This window comes from Dipodomys spectabilis, unplaced genomic scaffold, assembly GCF_019054845.1.
Source record: "Dipodomys spectabilis isolate Male_0828 unplaced genomic scaffold, ASM1905484v1 ptg000018l, whole genome shotgun sequence".
NCBI classification, from domain to species: Eukaryota; Metazoa; Chordata; class Mammalia; order Rodentia; family Heteromyidae; genus Dipodomys; species Dipodomys spectabilis.
Window position 1 is genome coordinate 4,457,263 of NW_024870695.1, and position 18,646 is coordinate 4,475,908.

Consider the following 18,646-nt stretch of genomic DNA (forward strand, 5'->3'; position numbering starts at 1 on the left):
AGACATAAGCCATTTTGGGAGAAAGAATGGCTTCTATTAAGGGCTTACTCTGTTCTAGGAACTGTGATAAACTCTGTAAGTAAAATTATTTTATTGAGTTGCCCTTATTGTTCAGATGAAGAAACTGAGATAGGGATATTAAAAGAATAGAAGGCTTGATTTGGTGGAATTGAGATTTAAACCCTTGCTTTTTGGCTCTAGAATTTGCAACCTGAGCCATTTTCATCATTCGGCACCTTTCAAACTGTTCTGATCACAGCCTACAGTGATTATTTTAGGATGCAATCCAGAGACACACACACACTTCTGTAGTTGAAATACTAGTTTCACACAGCAGTGCTAACCCTTAACACAGGCAGTGCTGCCGCTGTATCATATTTGTTCCCTTCTTCCCTCCTTATTTCCCTCTGTCCCTCCCATCCATCCCTCTTCCTTCCTCTCCCTCTACCGTTCCCTTTCCCTACCATCCATCCCAACTGCCTGAGTGAAAAAGACTTTAGTGATAGTTCATTCATCCATCTTTATTTAGTGCCTCCTCTGTGTCTGACACTGCAGGTGCAGAGAATACAGTAATGAATGAAGCAGACAAGGTCCCTTTTCCCATAGAGTTTATAGCCAGAAGGATTTGCACGTGAAATGCAATTGATCAAAACAAAAAACCCAACTGTATAGTATAGCACCACCACTAAAAAAAATCTAGCAAGAAATCTATTGTATATTAAGCTTTGATTTTCTAAGATACTTTAAATGCTGAGTATTAAAGGACAAGAACAATAATACTCACTGTATGATTTTTCATAATATATTCATACTTGAATACTAATATACAGCAATTACAGGAACAACCTCATGCAGTATTATCTACTGGATGCATCCCACCACAGTTAACAAGTTACGTGAGCATAATAAGCATTGTACAGTACAGGACAAAAGCATATTGTGTATTATGCTTTACAGTTTATTACAGTATTCTGGGAAGCCATAATACAATATGTCATTTGTGTAAAATTTTAAATATTCCAAACAGTACTGTGTTATCATGACCACACATCAATTTTAATATGTTTGTCACTCTCAGAAGAGGGATGGAAGATTGAAGTGTAACAAATCTTGTTGAATTAAGATTTAGCAGGCTGAGCCAGCGCCAGTGGCTCATACCTGTAATCCTAGCTACTGAGGAGGCTGAGATCTGTGGATCACGGTTCAAAGCCAGCCCGGGCATGAAAGTCCGTGAGACTCATATCTCCAAAAAAACCACTAGAAAACTGGAAGTGGTGCTGTGGCTCAGGTGGTAGAGTGCTCGCCTTGAACTGAAGAGCTAAGGGACAACGCCCAAGCCCAGAGTTCAAGCCCCACGACCGACAAAAAAAAAAAAAAGATTTAGCAGGCTGCGTGCCAGTGGCTCACACCTGTAATCCTAGATATTCAGGAGTCTGAGATCTGAGGATTGCAGTTTGAAGCCAGCCAGGGCAGAAAAGTCCTAGTGACTCATCTCCAATTAACAACTCAGAAACCAGAAGTACTGCTGTGGCTCAAGTGGTAGAGCGCTATCCTTGAGCACAAAGAGGATCAGGGACAGGCCCTGAGTTCAAGCCCCACAACTGGCCAAAAAAAAAAAAAGAGTTAGCAAATACAACAAAAGTTAACTATGGTTAAGTATGGGTAGGTACATGGTATGGGTAGGTACATGGTTTTCTTGTTACTTGGAGTGTGTGTGTCATTTACAAGTGTATAATTGAAGTGCAACATGGAAATAACTGTGTTATGCTACTTCTCTGTGTAGGATGCATGCGTATTTCCGTATAGTATGCTTTCTGACACACTTGTATTTTATTCATCCAAAGAAACACTAACCACAAAGGTCATCTTTGAGGAGATGGGATATGCATGTCAGCTTGGCTTCATAGACTGTATATTGCCAGCAGAGGGCGCTGCTCCACAATGAATTGAGCTACAGCTACCACAGGAGGTCACTCTCCTGTCAGTGTGATTCTAGAGCCTCCTAAGAAACTCTCTTCTGCTCCAGGATTTGGGAAGAAGGGTATTTAAATATAAGGGGCACAGAATCCATTCATTTGGACAATTGTGTTTCTCTGAACATTCCTACTTTGTGAGTGAGCCTTGTTGCTGATCTGTGAAGAAATTTTGTTGTTGTTAAACTGACCTGACAAGCCGGGTGCCAGTGGCTCACACCTGTAATCCTAGCTACTCAGGAGGCTAAGATCTGAGGATCAGGGTTCAAAGCCAGCCTGGGCAGGAAAGTCCATGAAACTCTTATCTCCAATAAACCACCAGAAAACCAGAAGTGGCACTGTAGCTCAAGTGGTAGAGTGCTAACCTTGAGCTGAAGAGCTGAGGGACAGCGCTCAGGCCCAGAGTTCAAGCCCCATGACCGACAAAAAAAAACAAAAACTGACCTGACAATGTTCCTTTTTTCCTAGATGGAAAAGGATTATTCTTACCTGAAGGAGATCTGTGATCATCAAGCGGAACAGTTGAGCAGAACCAGCCTGAAACTGCAAGAGAAAGCATCAGAGAGTGATGCAGAGATCAAAGACATGAAAGAAACCATATTTGAATTGGAAGATCAGGTGGAACAGCACCGGGCCGTGAAGCTACACAATAATCAACTCATTAGTGAGCTAGAAAGTAAGTGAAGTTACATGCAGGTGAAGTATGCAACTGGTGTTACTTCAATGATAAAGAAATGTAGAAATAAGTAACATGGAAAAGTTTGTAAGGATATGTGTTGGCTAGGATATATGATGTCACTCCTTTGAGTGTTCCCAAGAAGAATTAAACTTGTCAAGTGCTAGCAGTTCATATTCATAATCCTTCTACTCAGGAGACTCAGATCTGAAAATTGAGGTTCAAAGCCTAGGCAGGAAAGTGTGAGAATTCTATCTCCAATCAACCATCAAAAAGCCAAAGTGGGAGTGTGGCTTAAGTGGTAGAGTGCTAACCCTGGGGGTGGGGGGAAGTAAAAAAGGAGGGACTGGGAGAGAGTGAGGAAATAAAAAAAAAAAAAAAAAGCAAGAATGTGAGGCTCAGTGTTCAAACCTTAGTACCAGCACTTTAAAGAAAATTCAGTAATAAGCTGGGCGCTGGTGGCTCACGCCTATAATCCTAGCTACTCAGGAGGCTGAGATCTGTGGATCGAGGTTCTAAGGTAGCCCGGGCAGGAAAGTCTGTGAAACTCTTATCTCCAATAAACCACCAGAAAACCAGAAGTGACGTTGTGGTGTAGAGTGCTAGCCTTGAGCTGAAGAGGGACAGTGCCCAGGCCCAGAGCTCAAGCCCTATGACTGACAAAAATAAATAAAAATTGAAAAAAGAAAATTCAGTAATCCCTAGCTGGGATTGGTGGCTCATGACTATAATACTAGCTATTCAGGAGGCTGAAATTGGAAGGTCTGTGGTGTGAGGCCAGCCCAGACAAAAAATGGTGAGATCCTATATCAATCAATAAGAATCTGTTATCTTACCTGTGTGAGAAGCATAAATAGGAGGCTTGAGGTCCAGTTCAGGCCAGACAAAAAGGAAGACCCTATCTGACAAATAGCTAAAGCAAAAAAGGCTAAGGGCATGGTCCAAATAATGGAAAACCTGCCTAGCAAGTATGACTTGAACTCATTCAAGTCATAGTACCACTGAAAAAGAAAACAAAAGAATCAGTCATCTCTTAAAAAGGTCAAGGCATTAGTGACTGAAAAAGAGACAAAGCTGTATTTAGTTGTGTTGAGTTTACCTTGTGTGACAGAGCCACTCAACCGTCTCTATCCCAGTGACCAACTCCACTTTGTGTTCAGCTGTGACTTGAGCTTTCCTAAGGGTTTGAGGGGTTATTGTTTCCTGCAGTTGTGGAGTATTGACAGTGTGTTGTCTTGAATCTGATGGATTGAGGGTTGAGTGATAGATGTTCAGAGTGAAACAAACAGTATGGATCCATAATCTAAGGGAGCAAACAATCCAGCATGTGTCCTAGTAGTGGTAAGATATCAAATAACCTGAATGTGTTGGCCATTTTATTCCTGAAGAGGCATCAATATATGCTTAGGAGCTCATTTGCTTTGAATGGGGAAAGAATTTTGTTATTATTATTAAACATTGCCTGCACTTATCCTTATCAAATTATCACATCTAATGCTTTTGCAACTTATGATTAATACATGAAGATTTAAATAGTGATAACTAGTACTAAAAATAGTTTAATTACCTGAGAAGTTCTCTGACATGTACAGTTGATCTTCATTACTAATAATTCTGTATTCATGAATTTATCTACTCACTAAAATTTGTTACCTAGAAATCAGTACTGACAGTGTCTTCCTGGTTATTTTCAGACATGTACAGAAAGGTTGAAAAGTTAATCATCCATCACTTAATGTTCCCACACAGAACTAGGCCAAGAGAGCTCTGTGGTCTTGTCTCAGTTCTGATACAGTGTTCATGTGCCCTTTTGTGGCCCATTTGGTGCCATGACTCTGGCAGTTGTTTTTGCTTGTTTTTGAAATGGCCTCAAGCACAGTATTGAGTGCTGTCTATTGTCCCCAAGTCCAAGAAAGCCTGTGATATGCCATTGGAGAAATGCATGTGTTCAGTAAGCTTAGTTTAGGCCTGAGCGCTTGTGCTGTTGGGCATGACTTCAACAATTCAGAGCATCTAGATAGAGGAAGAGAAAATTTGCCAATCTGAGCACAAAGCTTCTCTGGAAAATGCTAATGTCTTTCATATATGGTGAGCTTGGAAAAGAGTGTTTGTGGATTCATGAGATGAAGACCAAAACAAAAACAAGTGTAGGGACAGCAGTTGTAGCAATGCCCCAACCAAAGAAATTCACACTCACTTTGCTTAGGGTAGGGAAACTGTTTTATCCATTAGCATTGCAAGCCCATAAGGCATGGAAGAGGAAACACTTAAGGCACAGAAAAGTTCTTCAGACCAGGATGCTACAGGAAAAAAATGTTTAAAAAACATACCTGTTCAAGCCAGGTGCTGATCGCTCACACCTGTACTCCTAGCTACTCGGAGGCTGAGGATTGCAGTTCAAAGCCAGTCCAGGTAGAAAAATTCATGAGACTCTTTTATCTTCAATTAACTACCCAAAAGGCTGAAGTAGAGCTGTAGCTCAAATGGTAGAGTGCTAGCCTTGAGCCCCAGGCCCTTAGTCAAGTCCTAGGACTGGCGCACACACACACACACACACACACACACACACACACACACACTCACACACACACACACACACACACACACACACACACACACACCCGTGCTCAATACTGCAATGAAAAGGGAGGAGTGGGCTTCTGACACTAATATGACTAGTTTGTTTTACAAAGGCATTAGCAAACAAACCTATATAACACAAATGACATTTCAGTTCATGAAAAATGTGACCAGAGGCTCTTTGGAACCTGACTCTGTATTTCTTCTGGGAGCCACAGCACAGTGTTTGCTAGCTGAGTGAGCTTGGGGATTTTAAGTAACTTCCATGAGTAGTGAGAAGTGACAGTGTACTGTGTCTGGATGAATCATGTAGTATCATGTCACATTCTTCATCAGACATAACAACATGCAGTGAAGCTGTGCTTAGAACCACCCAGACTCAGTAGTTGCGCCTGAGGACCTAATTCAGACCTTCCTCCTCTGTAATGCCAGACATAGCCCCACTTTTGAAAAGAATCAGGTCAGAGGAGAGTCCTGTCTGTTTTATTTGTGTTTTTGTGATATATTACTGTTGAGAATATGGTTGAATTGTCCCTAAATCCTTAGAAGTCAGCCCAGACACACACACCACTACCACCACCAACAACAATGAAAACCAACCCAGAACACATTTCAAGTCTACCTCCAGTGGTTATATTTATAATATAATCAAGATAGAAAATAACACAATCTTCTGAGAGGCCTTAAACTTCTCTTAGGAATATGAAGGTATTTTTTTTTTTTTTTGGGGGTCCGGTCGCGGGGCCTGAACTCTGGGCCTGGGCACTGTCCCTCAGCTCTTCAGCTCAAGGCTAGCACTCTACAACTTGAGCCACAGCGCCACTTCCGGCTTTTTTCTTTTTGCTTATGTGGTGCTGAGGAATTGAACCCAGGGCCTCATGCATGCAAGGCAAGCGCTCTACCACTGAGCTACCTTCCCAGCCCATGAAGGTATTATTAAGCTATATTTGTGTCAGGAGAACCAGGGACACTCAACTTCGGTTAGACTAGTCATTCTTTCCATGATTTCCTTCAGAGCAACAGAACAATAAAAAATGAAGGAAGGTTCTGCAATTCTCATCCCAAACACAACTTCTCTGCCCCACGTGCTGATTCACAAGTGCTAGAGTAGGATGTGACCAGAGGGATTCTTTTAAACCTTCTCTTGTGATTCTGACTCACATCCAAAATAGATAGCTACTGTTCTTGATCAGAGAATTGTAACCAAGCAGCTTATGTGAGGAGTTTTATGTTTAAATGGCTCTGGTAGTAATGTGGAGAGAATTGGAAGCAGAGGGAAGGACAGAGACAGCGGGAATTTTTCTTAATTAGAGAGACATAGTCAGGCCACCTGTGGAGCTGTCAGTAAACATAGGCTCACATTCTGGCTGCCCTTGGAGATTCTGAGCTAGTGGGTCTAGAGCTCGGGCCAGGCACATCTGTGCCTTTGAAATGTGCCACAAGATTCTGAGTTGCTTGTGAGTAGGAACTACAATCCTAGAGGCAGACTTTACAGTTGTAAGAGCTTAGACCCTCCTAGCAGTAAAAGCCACTCAGGATGCTTGTGTGTAAATAGCCAGGAACTCAGGGTAAATGTGAATGGCTATTAAGGTTTCCTCCATAGTGCTGCATGGTGGTACAACTTGTTTCCTGAGTATAGAACCTAAGTAAGCACCACTTAACTTCCCACATCTTCCTGTTCCCTGCTTAGACATATCTCACTTCCAGTTCCTCCTTTGCAGGTATTCAGAACGGAGTTTAGCATAGACGTTCAGCACAGGTTTGCAAGCCTGTGATGGCTTCCATTGCCACACAGCTTCCCATCTTTCAGGTATCTTGCAGTGTTCCAAATCCTGTCTGAATCATTTATTTCTAGGCAATGTGATCAAACTGGAGGAGCAGAAGTCAGACCTAGAACGGCAGCTCAAGACCCTGACAAAGCAGATAAAGGTGAGTGTGGATTACAGCCAGGGAGGGAGCCTCCTCTGTCAAGTCACTGAACATTACTCCTGTCATAGTGTGGAGGCACTGGGAAAGTACACCAGTACTCTGTCCAGCCACTTTCTGTAGCCTGGCTCTGAAATGCACATTCTTTCTAATGGCAGAAAGTAAAAGGAAAGCAATTCTAGTTTTAAGATGGAGAACTTTGTGATGTAAAACTGGAGTTCCCTTGCGTCTCTGTCTCCTCTGAGACACTATTAACGCAGGGCCTTATTGCTGGCTATTTTTTTCTTAGTGTCTGATGTGGGGGTTGGAGAGCCCCTGCCTAGCTGCCAGCTCTGCATACCTGTCCTGTGTCTGAAGCATCTGTGGACTCACATTTGCAGGAGGAGACGGAGGAGTGGAGGCGGTTCCAGGCAGACCTGCAGACTGCAGTAGTGGTGGCCAATGACATAAAGTGTGAAGCCCAGCAGGAGCTTCGCACGGTGAAAAGGAGGCTGCTAGAGGAAGAGGAGAAGAATGCCAGGCTGCAGAAGGAGCTGGGGGACATTCAGGGACACAGCAGGTGGGTCCCAGGCAGAACCATACCTCTGTGTGAGTTTGACATGCACTTGGACAGCGCTTAGCTTCTCACTTAATCTCTGTGCTTGGGGCTGTGTTGTGGAGAAATGGGATGCTTTCATTTATGTTGCTTTGTGCCAGGTTTATTATTTCTTTTACAGGTTCAGTTTACTACTACCCACTGTCCCTATACTGCTAGAATGTTCCATCCAGGGCTCAGTCACTGCCATGCTTTAGCTTCAGATGTTGAAAATATCTTTTCCTCGCTTGTATGTGAAGAAAAAGTTCCAGACAAACATAGAAAAGAATGGATGTGATGTCTGGGATATCCATTAGATTTTAGTATTTTATTAGTGTAGGGGTGCACATGTCATAAATACTCACTTGCGTAGGTTTGCTGGAGAGGGTGAAGCTGGAATCTCTCAAGGGAAACTGCCACCAGATTAAGGCCGAGGCGGACTTTTGCCTGACTGGCAATCCCTACAGGATATTTAAAAAGGCCTTGACATAATCTACTTTATTCAAAAGAATAAATATACAAAACAAGGGCACCCTCCATGCCTGACTTGCCTTTCTGGTCTTAGGATAGGATGGGTGGGAGACCACATAAATTATTAGCCCAAAGGTTATGTTGAGCAGCAATGTATAAGAGCAATGTGTCTAAGACAAAAATGTCCCAAAGAGCTCAACGTTACTTAAAATTCAAATGAGTTTTATAGACAAGATTGTAAACAGTATTTTAGGCTTTTATTTAGCACTGTTATTTCCCCTCACTCCCCTGGCCTCAGTCAATTGTCTTAATGTTGAGATTCTGGAAATATGAAATGAAGTCTTTTAAAATCAGATTCAACAGGATCTGAATGTTGTTCTGTATACTTCGTCCTAATCTTTCTGTTTTTCATAATCAGTGGGGTTGCTTACTCACTTGCTTCTGAGCCTTGGGGTCATGAATTTCATGCAATTAGGAAAGACCTCTCAGAATTCCATTTTGATTGTCCCATCAAACTTTCTTCAAGTAATCTCTCTTCCCATTGTTCATGATGCTTTGCATTAAATGGCCTCTGGAGAAAGACTGATGTTGCCAGGCCCACAATTTACTCTTGAAAAGCCAGTCATTATTTCAGGCACACACCTCTCCCCTGTGGCCACCAAAGGATGTGAATGAATTTTAAGCAAAAATAGGCAACTAGGAAAAGGAGATTTCCCTGCTGAGATAGCATCCTCCTCCTTCTAGTTTGTTTTTGTGTCTGCTTGTTTATTTGTCTTGCTTCTATATCATATGTCTTTGGAAGAGGAACCAAGTTTTAACCTTTAAAGTTAAGTAGTTGAAGGCAAGCCCTGAGTTTTGTGCTATCCATAAGAGATTTATTTATTTATTTATTATGAGATTTTGCATCTCTTATATAGATTTTAAGATACTGGCTTAAGTTCTAATGTAATAGGAAATCTCTCTGTGTATCATAACAGTTTAGGGCTCCATATGTTATATTCTACACCTTCAAATTTAAAGTCACTTTTCTCCCCTCAATACAGAATGTTCCTCTTATTTTCTGGCAATTAATAAACCTACTCCTAGCAGTTTAGTCCCTTCTCACAAAACCTTTCAAAACTTCACTGTTGGTACTAGTCAAAACATTAGGCATCAGGTTGTTTCTTGCCTGTCATTGTCCTTGACAGGATATCGGACCATTGCTGGTGATGGTTTCCTGTCTGATTTTGCCCTTCTTTCACAAGCTGCCCCCTCTAAATGTTGACTATATGAAAATTACTCATTGATGGCCCAGCTCGCTCCTGAACCTACATGAGCAAGAATGGAAACCAGCCTACCCCCTCAGACTCCTGCAGCAACCTAGTGCTTCCATCTTGGCTGAATGAGTTCTTGACTGACACTCTATTTGACTTTGACAGTCATCTCATAAGAACTCAAAGGTCATTCTTGGTTCAGCCTCAGCCAAAGAACTTGCAGAACATTCTCTGATGAGGTCCTACAAACACAACTAAGAGAAGGTAAGAGCACCCAAAAAGCACCTTGACCATAACATAGGGTTAACTGATTCGTGTTCTCATTATTGTGTAAGTGCATATATGACTTGTTACCCAGTCTGGCTATTGGCTGGAAAATGAAGAGCCTGGGCATGAACCTAAAGTAGTACCTGTTACTAAATTGAACTCAGTCTTTAAAACAAAGCCCCATATTATTTAACTTATTAATGATCTTCAGTCCCATAGCATTTTCAAAGATTTGATTAATTGATTGACTTTTGTATGTGTGTGTGCTGGTCCTGGGGCTTGAACTTCTTTTTTTTTTTTTTTGGGTCCGGTCGTGGGGCCTGAGCTCTGGGCCTGGGCGCTGTCCCTCAGCTCTTCAGCTCAAGGCTAGCGCTTTTTGAGCTGCTTTTTTTTTTGCCAGTCCTGGGGCTTGAACTCAGGGTGTGGGCACTGTCTCTGAGCCTCTTTGTGCTCAAGGCTAGTGCTCTACCACTTGAGTCACAGAACCACTTCCTGCTTTTTCTGAGTAGTTTATTGGCAGTAAGAGTCTTATAGACTTTCTTGTCTGGGTTGTCTTCAAACTGTGATCTTCAGATCTCAACCTCCTGAGTAGCTGGGATTACAGGCATGAGCCACCAGCACCCAGCTTTTCTGAGCTTTTTTTGCTCAAGGCTAGCATTCTCACACCTGAGCTACAGATCCACTTCTACCTTTTTGTGGTTAATTGCAGATAAGAGTCTGCCTAGGCAGGCTTTGAACCCCACTCAGATCTCAGCTTCCTGAGTAGCTAGAATTGTAGGCATGAGCCACCTGCACCCAACTGATTGACTTTTGAAATATGTCCTCACTCTGTTGCCCACACTGGTCTCAAACTCATGAACTCAAGTAGTCCTTTCACCTCAACCCCTTAAGTAGCTGTGACTATAGGCATGAACCACCACTCTTGGGTGGTATATTTATTTTAGTGTCAGAATAGCTGATATTAAGATGTGTGAGGAATTAATGCTGTGAACTCATTCGTGCCACCAACCAGCAATTTCGCTCCCCAAGCCTGATTCCATCTTGTGTTAAGTGAGGAGCTCTAAGTAGTTAGTGTTCCAAGGTTCTTTTAAGATCTACCATTCTGAGACTGGTTAGCCAGGTCTGCTTTGTCTAGTGTGATAGGTAGATACCCATGTGACTACTACTGCCATCTCTCCAGGAATGTTCTGGTAGACTCAAAGCTAGACACAGTATCTCCAATTCTTAGCTATGGCTCTTGAGTTTTGATATTTCTCTCCTGGAAATTTCAACAGGCTGAAAGTGATGTTTTACTGGACATGTAAATTAAATGGATGAAAGTATCTTGGATAACTTCTCACTCTGACTTCTTCCCATTTTGAACATTTAAAAGAAAGGTGTTAAAATGAATGCTTTCCTTGAAATTAAAACATCAGATCTAGGGCTGGAGATGTAGCTAGCTCAGTGATAGACTGTTTACATAGCATGTGCGAAAACCTGGGTCCAATGCCTATCACCTCAACAAGCAAATAAAAAATAAAATTAAAAAACAGATGCTGGTCACTCACATCTGTAATCGTAGCTACTCTGGAGTCTGAGACTTGGAGGATTGTGGTTCCAAGCAGGAAAATCCCAAGAGATTCTTATCTCCAATTAACCAGCAAAGAGCTAGACTGAAGTGGTAAAACACAATGAGCAAGAAATCTGAGCAAGAGTACCAGGCCTTAGCCAGGTGCTGGTGGCTCACGCCTGTAATCCTAGCTATTCAGGAAGCTGAGATCTGAGGATCACAGTTCAAAGCCAGCCTGCGCAGGAAAATCCGTGAAACTCTTATCTCCAATAAACCACTAGAAAATGGGAAGTGGTGCTGTGGCTCAAGTGGTAGAGCCCTCGCCTTGAGCTGAAGAGCACAGGTTCAGTGCCCAAGCCCAGAGTTCAAGCCCCATGACTGACAAAAAAAAAAAAAAAAAAGCAGAATACCAAGCCTTCAGTTCAAGCCTTGGCATTGAAACATTCTCTCTCTCTCTCTCTCTCTCTCTCTCTCTCTCTCTCCCCCCCCTCCCTCTCTTCCTCTCCCTCTCTCCCTCTCTCTCTCTCCCAAAAAAATCTACAACAAAAAAACCTCAGATCCTTTTCCTGCAAAATTGAGTCCTAGGAGCCTAATAGATACAGAGAACACAGGCAGCCCAACATCAGAATTTCATGGCCACAAACAACCCTATTGATTGAAAGATGAAGATATTGCCAAGCAGCATATGATACAGGCTTTGTGATCAGTGGCAGGGAATGACCTATGTGTTAGGTTCTCTTGTTCCAAACAGAAAACCTCTTACTTCTAGAGTGACTTGCCCTGCTCTTACTGTGTTTATCATATAATGCCAACAAGCATCCACAAAAACATTGTAAAAGGAACAACATCATTGAAGGCACTGAGTATTTGTTCCTAAGTAACAGCATTTGCTTCCAAGATAGAATGTTTCAGATTCACATTTGTTCAGCCTGTACCACTCCCCACCCCCACTGGCTCATTCAGGTACTGTCTCTGCTGCTGTGGTGAGCAGCATTGTGGTCTATCATGCACAGACTCTGCTGGAACTGTCTTTTAACTCACGTGTGCACATTTCACATTATGCGCTACCGTCCGTCATGTGTGTGCCACCCTCTGCCTCATATTTAGAGCTCTAACATCCCACAGCTGCTCAGCAAGTGTCTTGTAGCTGCTGCTGAAGGGGAAGTGTGCAAATTGGAAATAGAGATTCTTGGGTCACTATGGTATTCTTTTGATGCTGAAACCCTGGCACTTGGGAAGGAACCTGGGGATTTCCTGGAGATTCTTCAGTGGTTTCTTAGGCCTTTACCTTAGCTCCTATGTCTCTCAGGACTATTGATATTTCATTTGGTCCTAAATGGAGAATTGGTTATCTCCTATTTACTTCAGCAGGTATAATCCGTTCAATGACAAGGCTACTTATTTTTTCAATTTAAATATATGGTTATGACATTGTATAGTCTAATATATTCCATAATTCTACATTTTCCATGTTGGGGAGCTAATCTAGGGTCTTGAATGTGTTACTCTGATAGCCTTATTCTGTTAAATCTAAGGGCTATGTGTGTTTCCTTGCTATCTGACCCCCATCCTTACGGATGTGTTTTTGGAAAATGTGGATAAATGCTTCCCTTAGCCTTTAGGAGTTGGGAGCTATAATAATAAAAAGTACTTTTTAAGGCCTAGAATGGTAGCTCATGCCTATGAGTCCCAGCCACTCAGGAGACAGAGATCAGGAAGATTGGGATAAAGACCAGCTTGGTCAAAAAGTGCAAGACCCAATCTGAAAAATAAGTAAAGCAAAAAAATGGGGGAGGGCATGCTTAGCAAGTAAAGGCCCTGAGTTCAAACCTCAATGCTGATAAAAGAGAAGAACCTTTTGTTTCTGGCTTTAACAACTGAGGGAAACACAAACTGTATGTGTCAGGGGACCAACCTTCATTCTAGACATTTCTACTTTACCCACATAATTCTTTATTGGAGAAATGCTGGTAGAAGGCACCTAATAACATCTCTGACATATTCTCTTAACTGAAAACTTCTGACTTCATAACCAGTAGAAGTGAATGCATGTTACCATACTCTGTACATTAGCTTCTCCCTGTGGGACAGTGTAAGCTGTTGATGTTTAGTTGGAAATGAAGATCCCATTGCCTCATGTATCTCCTTTACCAGCCTTCCCTCCCCCCATTTCTATCTTCACAGCTCCATGGTCTCTGTCAGCTAGCAGAGCATTTGGTGGATGAAAGACAGCCCAGCCCTTGCCATGATTGGAAACTACAGCCATTTCTGTGTGAAAGGGGGAATTGTGTAGAGAAGGAACTAGCCTTTATAAAGAGCCAGTTGTCTTCTTGGCCATTTATGTTTTACACAGTCATTTACAGTTATTCCTTTTCCTTTTTTCTACATTTTGGACTCAACTTACTACATGATAAAAAATATTTTCCTTGGTTTTTTTTTTTTCCTCAGAAGATTCAGCATTCTCTTTTTTCTTTTTTTGGGGGGGAGACTGTAATGAAGTTCTGAAAAAAATACAAATCTTTTGGAAGAAATTCATATGTAACTAGAGTTTTGAAAGTGATTAGTGGCATAGCATACTCAAAATATTGGTGAATGCAGCCCATGCGTAAGTTCTTCTTTTTGATGTTTATTTTTAAGCTGCCTTCTGAATATAGTATCCAGTAATCTTGGAATTCACACTACACGTGGAATAAGAAACCTTCTGCATGATGCCATATTCCGGAGAAGTTAGATAGACATTCTGCCCCCTTAGGTTAAGGCTTCATTGAGCCTTCTTCAAGCTGGGTTTTACTTTATTACCTCATCTGAAACAAGAAACCACTAAACTGTGGTTTGATTTCCCGATTTCTTTTGTTGGATTAAACACTTTAGTTGATGATAAAGGATATAGTTAGCCAGATAGGGACAATGCACAGTGACAATGCTAATGGAAACTAAACTGAAAACTGATGAAGGACAACTTATAACGAAAGCCTCATGAGTAGAACTACTCTGGAAGCTTCGAAACTTTTAACGTAGAAGTGTGCAAATTACAGCAGTTAGAATTCAATGTATGATTTTAAACTTTTGGAAGTACATACACTTGTGAAGATCTATATCTGATTCAACAAGTTCCATCTGACAACCTACTGCATTTCCATGTGAGAGCTGTGAATGGAGGGTTTGTTGACTACACCATGCAAATGGCAATGCAAAAGTCAACTGTCTGATAAAAGGAAAATTAGGACCAAAAATGGTGTTCAAACTCAGGAAGACATTTTGGGGTATCAAATCAGAGAGCACACATTCACTAGAAAAATTTGAAGAAGAAGATGAAGAGACATTGATGTCTTCCTATAAAAGTACTTTACACACTTACAGAAATTGTCTTAATAGATTTGAATTTGTATCCTGGGAGATATTTAACATGGACTCAGACCTTAGCGTGACTTACAATTCACTCACTGGATGTTTTCAAATAAAACAATAAGAAAAATGCAAGCTCAACTTACAGTGCACAGCTGTGTTTGCACTCATTTTGATGTTTTTACAATGGGTACTGTCAAATGTTTTTTATAATTGTTCATGAAGTGCTAAATAAATACTATTTAGAAGAGTCTGTTGTTGGATTATTAATCACTGGCCATGTTTCTGCAGGAACTTTAATGTCGTCTTGTTCTAATTTTTTTCCCTGAATCTAATATCAGAAATTTCCTTCCCCTTCCTCCTTTTCTTTTGTCCTTTTTTCACTTTTTATTCAATTCAGCATTTTGCATATCCTACCATTCTGTCTATCCTTGTACTCCAGCATTAAGCTACATACTATGCTCTTGCAGTATTATATATGTTATCCTCTATTTGCATTTTCCTTTTCCTTTACTGCTTCTGGAATTTTTTTATTTGGGTTCAAATGGTATTTTAAATTTTATTCATTTATTTCACATACATATGAGCATATTCACACACGCCCAGGTATTTGAGTCACCTTTGTTTATTGAATATGGTGTGACAGGTGGTTCTTTCTCTTCCAGGTGGCTAGCCAGTCATTTAGTATCACTTCCTGCCCCAACCATTCCTAGTTCACTAGATGGAAGCCTCACCTTTTCATTGTTCAATTTATCCATGTTCAGATAGCCCTTCACAAATATACCCTCATTTCTTTCTCTTTTGAGCTAGAATGTTTTAGTGGGATTATTACCTTATTATTTTTAAAAGTCAGTCTTTCATTTTAAATTGTCATCTTTTATCTACTTTTTTCATATGTTACTGAATTTCAAGGTAAATGCAACCAAATGTCTGTTTCCTGTCATAAACTTACAAATGTGTTCTCTTGAACACAGTCTCCATATTTTATGTTCTGAAGTATTTTTATAGATCAAGACTTTTAACTGGGGGCTGGGAAGGTGGCTCAGTGGTAGAGCGCTTGCCTTGCATGCATGAGGCCCTGGGTTTGATTCCTCAGTACCACATAAGCAAAAAGAAAAAAAAAAGCCAGAAGTAATGCTGTGGCTCAAGTGGTAGAGCGCTAACTTTGAGCTGAAGAGCTGAGGGACAGTGCCCAGGCCCAGAGTTCAGGCCCCAAGACCAGACCCCCCCCCCAAAAAAAAAAAAAAAAAAAGACTTTTGACTCTTTGTATCAGGGCAGGTTTCTGCTTAAATAGATAAGCAACGGTCAGAACTTCCTAGCCTTTGTCCAAGATTGGTAGCTGTAGGTTCTGCTATTAGATAGCTAAAACTTCAAATCTACTATCTTAAAGTAGTAGGAAGGTAAACTGAAGCTCAGATAGAGTACAGAGGGGGTAAGTGCCTGATAGGTGCAATTGCTTTGTTTGCTGTCTCTTCTGTTTGGAGAAATAGGAATATGAGAATCAGCTTCCTAAGTCTTCTCTGTGTAGCCTGTCATCTATATTATTCCTACATTATTATTATTCCTGATCTGTCCTTTCTTGCTACTGCCCTTTATACTCAGGATAGTGTTCATGTGCCTGATTCTTTGTAAGGACCATACTGTGTGCTTTTGGTGCTTCATGTTCCTCTCCAGCCTTGGACTTGTAAAATAGGGTTTATTTGCAGGGTTTTCTCATATCTTCATTTTCTTTGGAAGGAAACTGGGGAAAAGCTGGTATTTTCTTTTCTTTTTTTCTCTTTTGTTGGTCATGGGGCTTGAACTCTGGACCTGGGCACTGTCCTTGAGTTCTTCAGCTCAAGACGAGTGCTCTACCACTTGAGCTACAGTGCTACTTCTGGTTTTCTGGTGTTTCATTAGAGATAAGAGTCTCACGGAATTTTCTGCCTGGGCTGGCTTTGAACTGCAATCCTCAGATCTCAGCCTCCTGAATAGCTAGGATTACAGACATGAGCCACCATTGCTGGGCCTAAGCTGGTATTTTCTTTTCACCCCATCCTCCTCACTTACTCTCTGTGTGGCAGAAATTCTTCAAAGTCTGAGTCGGAGGCATGGCACAAGTGGTAGAATACTAGTTATGAGTGAAAAAAACTAAGCAAGAGTGAGAGACCCTAAATTCAAGCCCTAGTACTGGTACAAACAAAAAGAAAGGAATTTGTAAGTCTAAACCATGTAGAGAGTACCCTTTCCTAGTTTCCACTGTTGATGTCAGACTTTTTTCATTGTTTCAATGATTCTTTTTGTTGAGATTTAGAAGTTAAGGTGTTTGTGTTCAAATTACCATCTTATCTGATTTGTTGTTCTTGTTCTATGTACTAGTGCTGAAGTTACAAGGTGAAATTTGTAATATATTGTTTGGCAGCAGGCATAGAATCCTTCATCATAATGATGAAGGATTTTTTTTTTTTTTTTGTCGTGGGGCTTGAACTCAGGGCCTGGGCACTGTCCCTGAGCTCTTTTATTCAAGGCTAGTATTCTCCCACTTTGAGCCACAGCTCCACTTGCTGTTTTTGAGTGGTTAATTGGAGATAAGAGTCTCATGGGGACTTTTGGGCTGGCTTAAAATTGCAATCCTCAGGTCTCAGCCTCCTGAGTAGCTAGGATTACAGGAGTGAGCCACCAGCACATAGCTTGATGCAGGATTAAGATCCCTGTCTACAGTAGAGCAACAAACTTCTGTTAAGATATTTGTTTTGTGTAAAACAAGATGGTGAGCAAAAGCAGATGGAAAAGGACCCAAGCAAGCTTCAATGCTGGGCTGAGAGGAGTCATAGGAAGCATGCCAGGATCTGGAGCTGGACTTTATTAAGTTGTTCAGAGCCTCACAGTTGTAAGCATGTAATCTGCCAGTTTTGAAGGAAGCAGTGCTATGCTGTGATAGTTCCCAAATGGAGTTAATGCCTGAATATTTTAAAAATCATCTACAAGCCAGGTAACAGTGGCTCATGCCTGTAATCCTAGGTACTCAGGAGGATCAGATCTGAAGATCAAGGTTTGAGGCCAGCCCAGGCAAACAAATACATGAGACTCTTATCTCCAGTTAACTAGCAAAAAAGCCAAAAATAAAGTTGTGGTTCAAGTGGAAGAGTCCGTCTTGAGTGAGAGTGTGAGGCTCAGAGGGCATCATGCACAGTGCTGGCACAAACATATACATATATCATCTACGAAGTGTTTGGTTCAAAGTAGATGACAGCATGAGTGGTATCCTGATGAAGTGAATGCAGCAGAAAAGCAATATCATTTGAAAGCCCTGCTGTATCACTAGATTAAAAAAATCTGAACTAGATTAAATGAAAATCTTAAAGAAAAAAAAGTAATTACAGACATACATATTGGAATTATGACATAAGATAGATTCAGTGAGTGGGTGACACACGTCTGACTGTGGTTAGTGGGAAGTACTGCCTCTTGCTAGTTATAGGCTTCTCCTATTGGTGTTCATGCCCCAGGGTACCTGGCCTCCTGTCTGATGTTCTTAGGTTACTAGTTGCTATCTCCTACAAGCATATTCTTGCATAAAAATAACAGCACTGAGATAAATATTGATAGTTTTTTCCCTATGTATACTTAAAATAAAATTTCAGGAGAAAACAGAACTTTTGGATGCTTCTCACAGTATCTTTGTGCATTATAGTTAATTTGGCAAAAGCATAGCCAAATAGAGGTAGATTGCCATCTCAGATTTACCATATATGAACTTTCTTATGGATTAAAGGATAAAAACATAGATTTGTGTAGAAAAGTAAGTTAGGTGTTTTTGTCTTCCCAGCATAAGGTATAAGCATATACATTTATTTTGCTGAAATTACTAGTTATTTCAGTTTATATGTATGTATAGGTAGAAAAACATATTTCATTACTATTTTAAACATGGCTCCTAAACATTTCATGGCTCCTAGGCCATTTCATCTAAGGAAAGAACAAACCATTAACTACTGTAGAGAAACAGATACATTAGACTCAGTGAGAGATGGCATGTTTGTACTTATTCA

General features: G+C 41.0%; 1 protein-coding gene across 9 annotated transcripts in view; it reads left to right on the top strand.

The window, feature by feature from the left end:
* Nucleotides 1–18,646, top strand: part of Specc1 (sperm antigen with calponin homology and coiled-coil domains 1) — a 246,676-nt gene that overhangs the window by 158,301 nt on the left and 69,729 nt on the right. For 5 of the 9 annotated variants that reach the window (XM_042673715.1, XM_042673718.1, XM_042673716.1 and 2 more), the window contains 3 exons: nt 2,442–2,649; nt 7,085–7,158; nt 7,536–7,714. In XM_042673715.1, coding sequence (XP_042529649.1) covers nt 2,442–2,649; nt 7,085–7,158; nt 7,536–7,714 — 461 coding nt within the window. Of the gene's footprint in view, nt 1–2,441; nt 2,650–7,084; nt 7,159–7,535; nt 7,715–9,444; nt 9,508–9,618; nt 9,718–13,218; nt 13,318–13,453; nt 14,865–18,646 lie in introns of those variants that run through there. The other 4 variants (XM_042673720.1, XM_042673723.1, XM_042673722.1 and 1 more) reach the window with 4 other exon arrangements.